Source organism: Nipponia nippon, unplaced genomic scaffold (assembly GCF_047370975.1).
Source record: "Nipponia nippon isolate SJK-2023a ecotype South Korea unplaced genomic scaffold, ASM4737097v1 scaffold_5, whole genome shotgun sequence".
Lineage (NCBI taxonomy): Eukaryota > Metazoa > Chordata > Aves > Pelecaniformes > Threskiornithidae > Nipponia > Nipponia nippon.
This window is the reverse complement of record NW_028262369.1, coordinates 26,811,999-26,824,539: the sequence shown is the minus strand read 5'-3', so window position 1 is coordinate 26,824,539 and position 12,541 is coordinate 26,811,999. Positions and strand designations below refer to the sequence as shown.

Here is a 12,541-nt window from a genome sequence, read left to right as displayed (position 1 = left end):
TTCCCATGAACAAGAGTTTGGGAATCCCTGCTCTCCTTAAACTAGTCTGCTTAGACTTCACTCTGAGTATCACCTGATACAGATTTACCGGTGAAGCTGTTAACAAGATAGTTGCACACTGAAAAACACATAATCAGTGACTCTTCTTTTCTTGATACATCCCCGGGTCTATGAACTTTCAAGAGTTCATTCAGTGAATTATAACCTGATGCACATTCGATGTCTATTATCCTACAGAGATAATTCAAGAGACATGGTACTTGCTACAATATTTGCAACTTAAAACTCCAAATTAAAGATACTTCTCTTCCAGACTTAGGCTCCATAATTTCTTTTACAGATGCTTCTTACACCCCATGGTTGAGACAAATTCTCCTAGGCTGTCAGAAGCTCTAAGCAAAATAACAGAGAGGTAGTAATAGCACAACCCTACAAACTACTAAAGTTTACTGGGTGCCACTCGTGCACCAGGGCCACACCACAGGAGAAGGCAAAACTGTCGTCTTCTCAGGATTGAAAGTATAGATTTCCTTGCTCTCTCTTCCCTTACACTACCAGGCAATCAGTCAGTGTTACGTGGCTGACACTTGCCAAGCAGTGCTAGTTGCTTGTCTCCTTTCTCCTCACCATGATTGCAAACTTATATTTAAAGACAAAACTCACACCAACCCCACTCCTTATAGAACGCTTAGAAGTAGGCAGCATTTCACATGAGCACCTGTCACTGGCCCTAAGCACAGACTCTGCCGGGGTGAAACATCTCTCTCGGCTCCCCTGAGGACAGAAACTGCGCCGTTCCCTTTAGACGCTCTGAGCAGAAACGTTGCTGGAGGCGAGGGCGGAACCTGACAGCGGGCAAGGAGGGCAGGGAGCCGCCAGGTGAGCGCTTCCGCCGGACTCGCGGTGCCGCATCGCCCTCCGGGCGTCCCCGGCCGACTCAGCCCGGCCGCGGCCGGCAGCGAGGAGCCGGTACCACGGCGCGGAGCGCAGCCCGCGGCGGGCCCGGCCGCCGCGTCACGGATCTGCTGCTCTCGGCAGCCAATCGGCGCCGGAGCCGGGGACGGCGCGACTTCATTCATTCATTCATAAAAAAGAGGCGCAGCGCAGCTGGGAAGCGCGCCCTTGCAGGCTGGGCGCGGGGAGGCCCCCGTCCCCGGCTCCCGCCCCGCCGTGCCCGGGGACGGACACTCACGGCAATCTGCCTCGTCGCTGTTATCCGAGCAGTCGTCGTCCTCGTCGCATTTCCAGATGGCGGGGATGCATCGCTCGTTTCGGCACTGGAACTGGTCCGCCTCGCACTCCTTGACGGCGCCTGCGAGACACGGGGCCGCGCCTGGGTCAGCGGGGCGCGCTCCCCCGGCGGGGGCATCCCGGGGCCGCCTCTCCGCCCGGCCCCGGCCGCGCACAGGCCGGGCAGGGCGCCGGGAGCCGCCGGCCGAGGGTGGGGGCTGGGGCTGGGCTCGCCAGGGCAGAGCTGAGGGGCTCCGTGCGGGCTGGGGGAGATGCGCCTCCGCGGGAGGACGACGGGGATCCCGAAGCTGCTTTGTGCAGGGATAAAAGGGACCATTCCCGTGCTTCCCCGCATTGTTTTAAAGGCGGGGGGAAAGAAGCCTGGGAACAGAAGATGCTTAAACCCCAAATGCGAAAGACAAAGAAAAATTATAAAGCACACCGATGCTGGGACCTCCTGCGCGTCCGTTACCGGGGCAAAATGCACAGATACCCGGGGACGCGGGGGTAACAGGCACCAGCGCCGTCCCAGGAAAAGGGAACTGACCCAACCGAAGTTGAGGGCGGGAGGGGGGGACGGACCAAATCTGCTTTGCAGACACGGTGCAGCGCTCCTTTCATGAGGCACAAATCTCCTCAGAAAGGGATTAAAGGTGGCAGCTCCTGTCACCCGCGGCCGGGTTGCATTCGCCCGCTAAAGAGCGTGCCCGGCCCCCGCAGGTCGCAACCCCCAAGCGTGCCCGGCCCTCGCGCGGGGCACCGCGGCGAGCGGCTGCCCGCGGCCGCACGCCCCCGGGTGCCCGGGCAGGCAGGACGCTCGCCCCCTCCCCGGGAGCGCCGAGGCGAGCGAGGCGCGCACTAGCCGCACGCCGCGGCCGCCCCGGCGCTGAGGGAGAGGCGCCGGGCCGCGCCGGACCCACCTTTGCCGAGGTGCAGCTTCAGCAGCAGCAGCTGGAGGAGCAGCAGCCGGGCGAGCGCTGGCCGGCACATGGTGCTCGCTCCCTCCGTGGCAGCGCGCCGTGTGCGGGGTGCGCGCAGCCGGCGCGCCGCTCGCTGCCCCGTGCCGACTGCGGCCGGCGCCGCCCCCGCCCCGCCGCGCGCCGCCGCCGCGCCGTGACGCGCCCCGCTGGGCGGGCCCCGCGCGCCGCCGCGCGGCACGGCCCCGGCCCCGGCCCCGGCCGCCGCCTGCCGCTGCCCCCGGAGAGAGCGGCCCCACTTCCCCCCCGCCTGGCGCCGCCGCCGGGACGAGCCCCGAGGGGGCCGTACCCGGAGGGACACCTGCGGGACACCCCCCTCGGCGCGGCCGTGCTGCGACGGCCACCGAAGGCCCCGCAGATGGCACACGCCGCGCTCCGGCACGCGTTTCCGGGCCTGTCTGCGGTGCCCGGTGGCCTTCGCCGCGCCGGGGGCCGGGCTGGCAGCGGCCGGGCTCACCTGCTGCCGGTTCGCGAGTGGCGAGGTCCCGCCACGGCTGCGGGAGGTGACGGCACCTGCTGGCAGACGGCAGCGACTGGGCGCCGCGGGCGCGGGGCGGGCCGGGCCCGGGCCCCGCTGCCGTAGCCCGGGAGCTCTCGGTGGGACAGGCTGGGCTGCGCCGCGCCGGGCCACGCGCGCGGGGTCGGGCCCTCCCGTCGTGGGCCTCCCTCCACGGGCCCAGTTACAGTAAACGCGTGGAGTCACTTAAATGACCTTGCGTCACAAGTTGTGTGCTCTCCTCGTTACCTCAGATCTCCCCCTGAGGGATTTCATTCTGACCGTGCTGATGTGGTCATCTCCACTTCACCGTGTTCGACTGGGGAAACAAGTAGGAAGCCTGCTAAAGGCGGCAGGGCTCGCCCTTGCTGCTGCTTAAGCACCTGCGGTTCGGCCAGTAACTACAAGGGAAATGTTTCACAGGCTATCGGGGCCGTGTGCTTCCATTTAGATAGTGCTGATGAGAAAGCGGTTCGCTGCTTTAATTAACACTGCAACGTTGTTCATACAGTCAGGATTAAGAGTTATTTCAGTAATCTTATTATGAAAAGGTATTTTTCAGGAGTAACAAATCTAACGTCGCAACAGAATTAACATGACTATATGTGGAGTGTTATTTAAATAATCAAGCAGTAATTTTACATAAACCGATGTGATAAAACTTTTCAGTTTCAAATCCTGAAATGCCATTGACTTCAGAACTGGTCCTCCATTTAGAAACGCACCAGTGCCTTTAACAAAAATTTTGCGAGTCATTACTGGGTAGCATCACTAATGTGTTTGAACCATGTGAAGAGGAGAAGAGCTAATCATTGAGCTATTTCACTAGCAGCTTATAGAGGGTTAATTCAAGCCTTTTTGAACAATTTTTTAGCATGCAAAATGTAGCGCATGTTTGCATTGGCTGGATCAATGTGATAGATTACAATAATTGCTTAAAGCAAATGAGGTATTTATAATACATTAGATCAAATTTCTCTTTTTTAAAATGTGCCAAAACACAGATTCATAAAGCTACTATAATTCCTGGCCTCATTCTTCTCCTTCCTAAACTAGTTTAAACTGGAAGTGGCTCCAAAGGCAATAATGAAGCTATCTGGTAGGAAACAGGTGCGAGTGTGCAGAGCATCAGTCACAGCAATGATTTGCTATGATTCCTATCAGAATTTTGTTTTATTAAAAAAAGCCAAACAGGTATTTTGGCCTGAATGGCTCTCACAGAAATCAACAATAAGGGTTTTTTTGAGTAAATTGCTCTGCCGACACCTGACCAACAGCAATTTCAACAGCCTTCACTGACCAGCCATTGTAGGGGCTACTTGTAGCCTAGTACCATCTTGTGGACATACGTGTCTCCAAGGAATTGCAGAGGCAAGAAGGAAACTAGAGGTGCTAAAGGGGAAGTAAATTGGGCTAGGGAAACCCTTTGGTATGTAAGAGAAATTAAATCTAGTTTTATCCATTATGTTCCAATAGTTAATTAAGACTGTTAATTTACCTCCCAAGGTGCGTCTCTTCCAGGAGCTCACCTCTTGAGTCAGAAACTGGAACAGGAACTCACACTTCTTTTATCCAGACTGTATGGAAATCTGTAAAGCAACAGCACAGGCGTATTTGGCCAAACAGTAGGTCTCCAACAGCTAATATGCAACATTTAGTAACCATCATATACAAAACACATTCTAATATACTGCATTTGCTAGTTGGCAACTGAGTTTGCTTATAGATTTGACACACATAAACCAGTCTGTCTCCTAATCTCAAGACTGGTTATGGTAGGTGAGACCAAGGGTTTCTCGAGCTCATTCTGAGCCACACTGCAGCTGATAGAAGATGCCCGAGAGCCTGCGTAAGACCAAAGCCAGCACACAGCAATGCTTGCCCAGAAGAGTTTCCTATCTTCCAGCCATTAGTGGCTTGAGGACTTCCTGAGACAGTGGTAGTGTCTTTGTATTCAAATAGTCCTGAATAATTTTTCATGAATATCAGTTCCTTTTCAAACGTAGCGTAAGTAAAAGCTTTAGCAGGCGTCACATCCTGAAGCAAGGAGTTCCCCAGCTCTACATGTTGTGTGAAGTACCTCTGCTTCACGTTGCTCTGCCCCTGCTTGGCCCTTACTGGCTCCAGGTGTATAGCACAGAATGTGTGCTCTTGCCATGCATGGAATTATTTCAGCTTAAAAGTAACGTAAGTAAGCTTAGGAACACAGTGCCATCCTAATGATTTTTAGAAGTCCAGCACAGAGTGGAACTACATGTTCCTTATTTTTGGTTGATCTGTAGCAAAAGGGTGACTCAGCTTTATTCAACATTTCTCAAGCTAGTACAGGGCTCCTGCTGTAGCAGACTGTTTCTCTGCTGGCTGTTAGGTATAGTTTTTATTAGGAATTAGGCTCAGGCTGCTGTGTCAACTCCTTTTTCTCTTCATCTGAGTGACTGGTATGTTCTACCTCTATCTGCTAACTAAACATTCAAAGTCATCCTAAAGATTTGGGCAGACCAGCCAGCAATGGGGCAGCCCCAGGGCACAAAGAAGATGAGAGCTGGAGGCTCTCGGACCACCTCAAAGTGCTGTGAAGGAAGGGACAGTTCAATGACCTGCTGTATGTGTTATTTGCTAATTTGCCTCCACTTCTGGTCACATACTGCTGCACATTAAACAGCACAAACTAGCACAAATCAGCCTGCCACTAACAGAGCAAGGAGGTACATCAAAACAGTGATATGCTATTTCTATAGGGCTCCATCCAGATGGAGCTTCCCATCAGCTAGTTCTGTGTCTTTCACCATCCACACCATTTCTTTGATCTATTTCACAAACTGATTTTTATAGCTAGATTACTTTTTTTTTCCTAACACAGAACTCAGATCTTTTTCCATACATTTTGCAACAATTGGTCACTTAGATTCATAGGTATCTCATGATAGCTACAGCTTATACATCAGAGAAGTTTCTTCAGTGTCATGATGAATAACTGTTTTTCTGCACACTGGATTTTCTGCAGGCTTATATTAGTATACCAGGTTCTTTTGTTGTTTACTCACACAGGTGTGCATATACACATCCTCCCAACCACAGATTTTATTTTAATTGGAAAAGTCATTTAGAAGCATGTAAAAAGCGATGCACCAAACTTATTTTAATGCAAGTTCATCTGGTGTTTCCAGCTTTTGTCCACTGTATGTACACTTTCCCTTATTTTGCACAATACTATGCAGGTTCAGACCAAAAGTCCATCCTGAGCAACATGCTACAAGCACTTCCACCTGATGTACAACACACAGGAGCATTTTAGTGTTCACCACATTGCAGCTGAAGAGGCCACAGACTAGCTGTGCAAGATGAGGTGACCACCGCTGATTAGAAATGGGCAACAGATTCCATCTAGTTTAACACCGATAACCTGGGCATGATGGTGCCAAGTTAGAGCAGTATCAGACTTACTCTGGCGTATTTACTGCCATTCACAATCAAGAATGTCAACAAACCATGGACCTCCCCTGCCCTGTCACCACTGTCAGAGAGACAGCCCCAGCCAAAGAGAGCTCTCTCAAGTATTGAAGAATGGAAGGTTCTTCATTTTTTTGTCAATAATATCTTCGCTAAGTGTAAAAAAAAAAAAAAAGATAGACTGTCAGGGCAGAGAAAGAACAGGGCTAGTGTACATATACTTCCACTGGGAAGTCTCCAGTCTATCTATCTGCTGAAACTCTTCAAGTTGTGGAGACCAAGTTTCTTAAGCTATGACATGCCGCCCCACCTCATTTCTGTGCCCCCCCCCCCAGTTAATGTCCTTCTACAATCTTTTTTTTTTTCTTTCAAATGGACATTCAAAAACCTGTCCTCCTCTATGTGTATAATAACCTTTGAAAATATCCCCTGTCCATTAGGCTGACTTTTTCAGGCTTGTCTTTCAACTAGACAAATCTAATTCCTTCAATCCCCTCATGGCTTTTAGATATGCTAATGTAATATGTTTTGCAAACAGATATTTAAATTAAACCTTGTAATTAAAGTTAGTTGAACCAGTGCACTAGCAGCTACATCCCTTAAACTGCCAAATAATATGTCAGTACCTGCAATATTATTTACATTTTTAAATGAAATTCTCCTGCCAAAACTACTGTGAGTTTTCAGCTATACATAGTATTGTATATTACATTTAAAATGAAAATTCATTTTCTGCTGCTTCTACTATGTGAGGCATAAAACAAGCCACCAACCCAGTGGAGTATAAATACAGGTTCACTTCTGATCAGGACTTGTCCCTAAGACTCTGACATAGCTCCTGGTTTTTAACCTCCTGTGCTCAAAATGACTAACACTTTTTACAAGCTTCCTTCCTACTTTTGGGATTACCAAACCTACCTTTGCTTGCACTTTGTTTAATACTCTGTTTTAAAATGTTCTGCTTACTGTTTTTATCTGTTAAGATACCTTAGTCTTTTGCTTTTGATTAATTTCTTCAAAATCTGCCCGTTTTAAACTGCATAGAAAAGTTTCATAGAATCATAAGAATGGTTTCGGTTGGAAGGGACCTTAAAGGTCATCTGGTTCCAACCCCCCCTGCCATGGGCAGAGACACCTTCCACTAGACCAGGTTGCTCAAAGCCCCATCCAACCTGGCGCTGAACACTTCCAGGGGTGGGGCATCCACAACTTCTCTGGGCAACATGCTCCAGTGCCTCACCACCCTCATGGTAAAGAATTTCTTCCTTATATCTAATCTAAATCTACCCTTTTTCAGTTTAAAGCCACTACCCCTTGTCCTATCACTATGCTCCCTTGTAAAAAGTCCATCTCCAGCTTTCTTGTAGGCCCCTGTCAGGTACTGGAAGGCTGCTGTAAGGTCTCCCCGGAGCCTTCTCTTCTCCAGGCTGAACAACCCCAACTCTCTCAGCCTGTCCACACAGGAGAGATGCTTCAGCCCTCTGATCATCTTCATGGCCCTCCTCTGGACTCAATCCAGCCGGTCAATGTCCTTTTTATGCTGGGGGCCCCAGAGCTGAATGCAGTACTCCAGGTGGGGTCTCACAAGAGCGGAGCAGAGGGGGAGAATCACCTCCTTCGACCTGCTGGCCATGCTTCTTTGGATGCAGCCCAGGATACAGTTGGCTTTCTGGGCTGCAAGTGCACGTTGACGGGTCATGTTTAGTTTCTCATCAACCAACTCCCCCAAGTCCTTCTCCTCAGAGCAAAGTTTCTTCTACTTCCTCTCTTTTCATAATTTTCCCTAGACTGATTTCTAAGAGTTCTCAATTAAAAATTCTCCCCTGCTAACTTCCTTAAATTCTTCCACTCTTGTCCATGTGGCTATAGGAATTTCCCCTAATTCATGCATCTGACCACTGTTACTGTAGCATTGGTGTCCACTAACATTTTACTCTACAGCCCCATTACCTCATTGTGGCCATCCCTGTCTGTCTCTTTGTAAGTGCACTTCTAATGACAGGAGATAATACTTTTCATTTGCACAAATCCTCTTTTGCGTGTGTGAAACCAAGTTAGTACTTGAATTCTTTAGGGTTTTTTTCCAATTCATATTTGTATTTGAATCTGACTAAGTGGCCCATACATTGATCCTTTTTTATGCTCTTATTTTTGCAACTTTTATTGTTTTAAAATGCTTTGTTCGATATCTTCTATAATCTCTTTTGTTTCTTAGCTTAATTCTATTCTCTTTCAACTTCAGCTTCTTTCCAGAGGACTCCAATCCCCTAAGTCAGCTGTTCGCTGTTCCGCTTTTTATATTTCTTATTTAAATCCATGCTCTGCACTACTTTGTCTGTTGGATCCATCTTCCCCTTTCTCATTCTAGGGACCTTTCACAGCCACTGGGACTTTCCTTTTGCTTGTTTCATGCCTAAAAGGTCAATTTTAGCCCCTTAGCACACTCAGAGCCTTCTAATGACATCCTTATTTTTAGTTAGCTCATGGCCTAGTAAAGAAAGGAGGACATGACACAATCAGATTTAAATCAAACTACAAACCCCATCAGTTTATCATCCAAGAATTGTCTCTCCTACAAGCCAGAATCTCTCACTTCTATAGCCATAATTCTTCCTTGTCCTAAAACTGTCACTCAGTTCTCCTTTATTCAAGCATAAGTAGCAGTATGATGTAACACTGCCACACTGCTGGCCTCACAAAATCTCAGTGGTACTTATTGTCCAGGTATGAGACTGCAACATTTAGTGACCAAAGCTTGCACTTACATGTAAAACACCCTGCATCACACATTCACTAACTGCATATACACATGCATAGATATCAGTCTGTATCTCAAACTCATGGATTCTTGTCCTCAGAGCAATTCTGACTTACAACCACGCTCTTAAACTTTCACATATATATATATATATATATATATATATAACTGCAAACCCAAGTTTGTCCACTTTGACTACCACCTCCTGGTTTTCCTTAGCAAATCAACTGAAATATTACCCAGTGCCATTCAGCAGTACTCTGGCCATGTAAGGTTCCCAAAGTAGCTGGGAAGAGCAGTTCCCTGGGAATGTGGCTTCCTGGAGAGTTACTCACAGTACTTTTCCAGTATGGCTTCAAATCCATCTTCCACTTCATGCTCTCGCTCCTGCCTGTCTACAGCAGCTCTGTCAAGAGAGTAGGGGGAAGATAAGAGATGTTTTGCAGTCCATTGGTGAATTTTTTTATTCAGCTAGAGAGGAGTTAACACCGAAGGCTTCTGCCCTTCATTCCCATCCCAAGGCTGAACACCCTGCTGTAGCAGTATCCCTAGACAATGGATCTTTGAATGCAACCAAACCTAGAGTCACAATAGAGACCCTTCCCATTAATTTTAATGAGCATAAGAATGAAGGGACCGAGAAGAAAAAAAGTGAGGATTAGGTGTCTGGCAAGATCTTTTGCATGCTAGAGGAGCACTGCTATAGACTGATCTGCTCTTTGCTGTCATACAGTGACTAATCACCGTGAAAGCTAACAGAAATGCAGACTTGAGGCCATAGTTAGTAACAAGTACAGTGGGATTTTTTCAAGATGTTTCACTTCAAACTATTTATCCTATTACTACTAACAAAGGAATCATGAATTGGAGCAAAACTGAAGTTGACAGTGTCTCGTGTAACTCTACAGTGACCATATACCAATGCTGTAAAGCAGCAGATTAGTACCACAGGCTGCTGTTTGCTCTATGGCTCCCAAAGGGCTTAGGCACAAGCAGTGAAACTTAGTAGCAGCACCAAGCCTGGATTTTTTTTTTGCTCTTTTAAAAATTCTGCAAGCTAGAAACTCACTCCATTTTTCCCCCACACCTTATTTGTTTAGGCCCCAGTGCTGCAAAGAAGTGGTGTATTGTGCGTGGATGGTGGAAGCAGAGACAAGGTCTGGTTCTGTGAGGTGCAAAATTCCCTCAGCTCCTAGCAGCCCTCTGGAAAGCTCTAAGCATCTTGAAGGCTCACAGACAAATTATTTTAGCATTAATTACAACATCAATGAGAAAATAATACCCAAATGGGAATTTAGGATGATGTCTGCATGGAATGTTTCTCATTATGTTTGTATGGATTTTGTATGACAGCAGAACACTTTAAAACCCATCTTGCTTTCAAGCTAGTGCTGAATCTATGCCTTCATGCTAAGCAGTGGGCAGAGTCTAAGTTGTCTAATTTGTAAATTCTTATAGCTGCTAGACAAAGCTGTCTTTCTATATGAAGGAATATGAACTCAAAATTTGTTTTCCTTTTTAAAGTGAGATCTCATCAACAGCATATTTTTCAAGGTTGGAATCTGAATGTTTTTTTTCTTGCTTTCTCTTTTGATTTACTAGCTTGTCTTTAGTATTTTTTTTCAAAGCTATCCCATTAGATATTGCCATTTCCTCACTTTCAGTTCCTAAATAACAAGACAATGAATGGAGTCTTGTGCATAACCAAAACATTTGAGCTTGGTCAGAGTGGAATTATTTGTTTTTCAAAGTGGACAAAAATCAAACTATTTATTTTAAATCCTCCCAAAATAGAAATGGGGGGAGGGGAAGAAAAAGGAGACACTGGGAGATCTTTTTTCCAGGAGAGAAAAAGAATGCAATTATCATCTTGCAAATGGAGGCCTGATGTTCAAATATCTCTTCACTTTGCATGATATTTTGCTTAGTCAAGAATAAAATTCTTCTGGGTGTCTCTGTGCACAGCTTCATTAGAGATACATGAGACACATACAAATGCAGCTTTTTTTATATTTGTCCATATGTTTGAGAAGAGTTATCAATGTAACTGAGTTGTGAAAAACTTTCCTCTGAAGCTGAGAAACCTTTTCTCACAAATGTTAGGACAGAGCTGACACCATGTGTAGAATCCATGCTTGTATGAGTGATAGACATGTGTATGTGCACTCCCAGAGCTACAGTTCTTTTAAATAGTTTCAGAAAACATGTCCTTTCAGATTTCCTGCCTATTATACCATGTTGCAACAACAGCAGTTGATGGATCAATCCCTGTGGCATTTTGTCATATCACATAAAGCATCAAGTGATAGATGCACTTCAGAATAACATGTCCTGGAGACACAGAAGCACAAAACAGCTCTTCTATCCTTACTAGTACACCCTTCAAAATATTTCCCCATCCCCAATTCTTCCTTCAAAAGCAAAAGTATCTCTCAGTTCCACAGATGTCAAGTTCTAACCAAGATGGATCAAGCCTGAAAGAATATAAGCAGATAGATACTTGTAGTCTAAACCAACTTAAAGCAACTCCTATTTATTCAGCTGGTCCTTGATTTGCTGCTCCCCTGTGCTTCAGCCCTGGGTTCTCCTATGGCTCTGATAAAGCACAGTATTTATGCATTTGTATGTCTGCACAGATCTTGTCAGACTCATACAGTTTGAACTTTCACAAGCACTTCCCACAGCACTTGGTTAAAGCACTTTCATTTTTACTCATGACACTCCTGCTATTGTCGCAGAAAGACTCTGTCTCCCTTTCATTCACTCTTTAGAAAGCTTAAACATGTCCAAGCTAATCTCAAGAGTTACTATTGTTTTAAATAACTTTTCTATTTCAATATAACCTGTCCCACTCGGTAGGATTGCCAGATATTTGTTGTGCACTAGTCATCAAAGGCTGGTCTTGGTACTTGCTAAGGAGGCCCATGATCCCTAGGAGGACAGAAGGGCAACACCAGGCCAACACAAAGTGCTGGAGGAGAGCACTGAAGGGCTGCAGCCAACCTCACAGCCCTGCACAGGTGTTCCCTTTCCCCTGGAAAATGATACATCCTGTGGCCAGATCAGGTTAAAGCAGCTCGTGTTCTTCGTCTGGTTTAGAGGGCTAGGACCCAAACCATGGCCACGCTCACCTGGTAGAGGGCACAGGCCCCAAGGACTAACATGGGCTCCCAAAGATCATGACAAGTCCTTGTATGTCACCTGAAACTTGATTTGGAAAATGGATTGTTTCTCTTACCATTACAAAGCAGACATTGGAGAAATTCAGATATTCCTACCCAAACGTTTGGGGTCTGGTTTGATTTAATACTAGCCAACTCTGTGGGTCCCAAAAACATGACATAGTGTTTGTAGCTCATAATTCAGTGTAGAGTAACACCTGCTTTCAGTCTGAAAGTGAAACTTCAATTCAGCAAATCACCCAGCCATTCACAAAGGCACAGAGGGAAGTAAAGGCCACTTCCCTTTGTATAGGCTTGCAATCTTATCTTTGCCTTGCCAAAACAAAATCAATAGAACAAAACACCAAGGTTTGGGCCTTTTGTTAATCATTTGACAACCAAAGTCTATAAATTCATTTCCCCATTTCATTCCTTTATTTATCCTGCTGCTCTGAAAGTCCTGAAAGGA

At 46.8% G+C, this 12,541-nt stretch overlaps 1 protein-coding gene across 2 annotated transcripts in view; it reads right to left on the bottom strand.

Moving 5' to 3' along the window:
- Positions 1 to 2,301, bottom strand: part of LRP8 (LDL receptor related protein 8) — a 192,731-nt gene extending 190,430 nt beyond the window's left edge. For both annotated transcript variants that reach the window (XM_087730523.1, XM_087730524.1), the window contains exons 1-2: positions 2,151 to 2,301; positions 1,193 to 1,312 (exon numbers count right to left, since the gene is read on the bottom strand). In XM_087730523.1, coding sequence (XP_087586649.1) covers positions 1,193 to 1,312; positions 2,151 to 2,220 — 190 coding nt within the window. In that variant the 5' untranslated portion in view covers positions 2,221 to 2,301. The remainder of the gene's footprint in view (positions 1 to 1,192; positions 1,313 to 2,150) is intronic.
- Between the last annotated feature and the right edge of the window lie 10,240 nt (positions 2,302 to 12,541).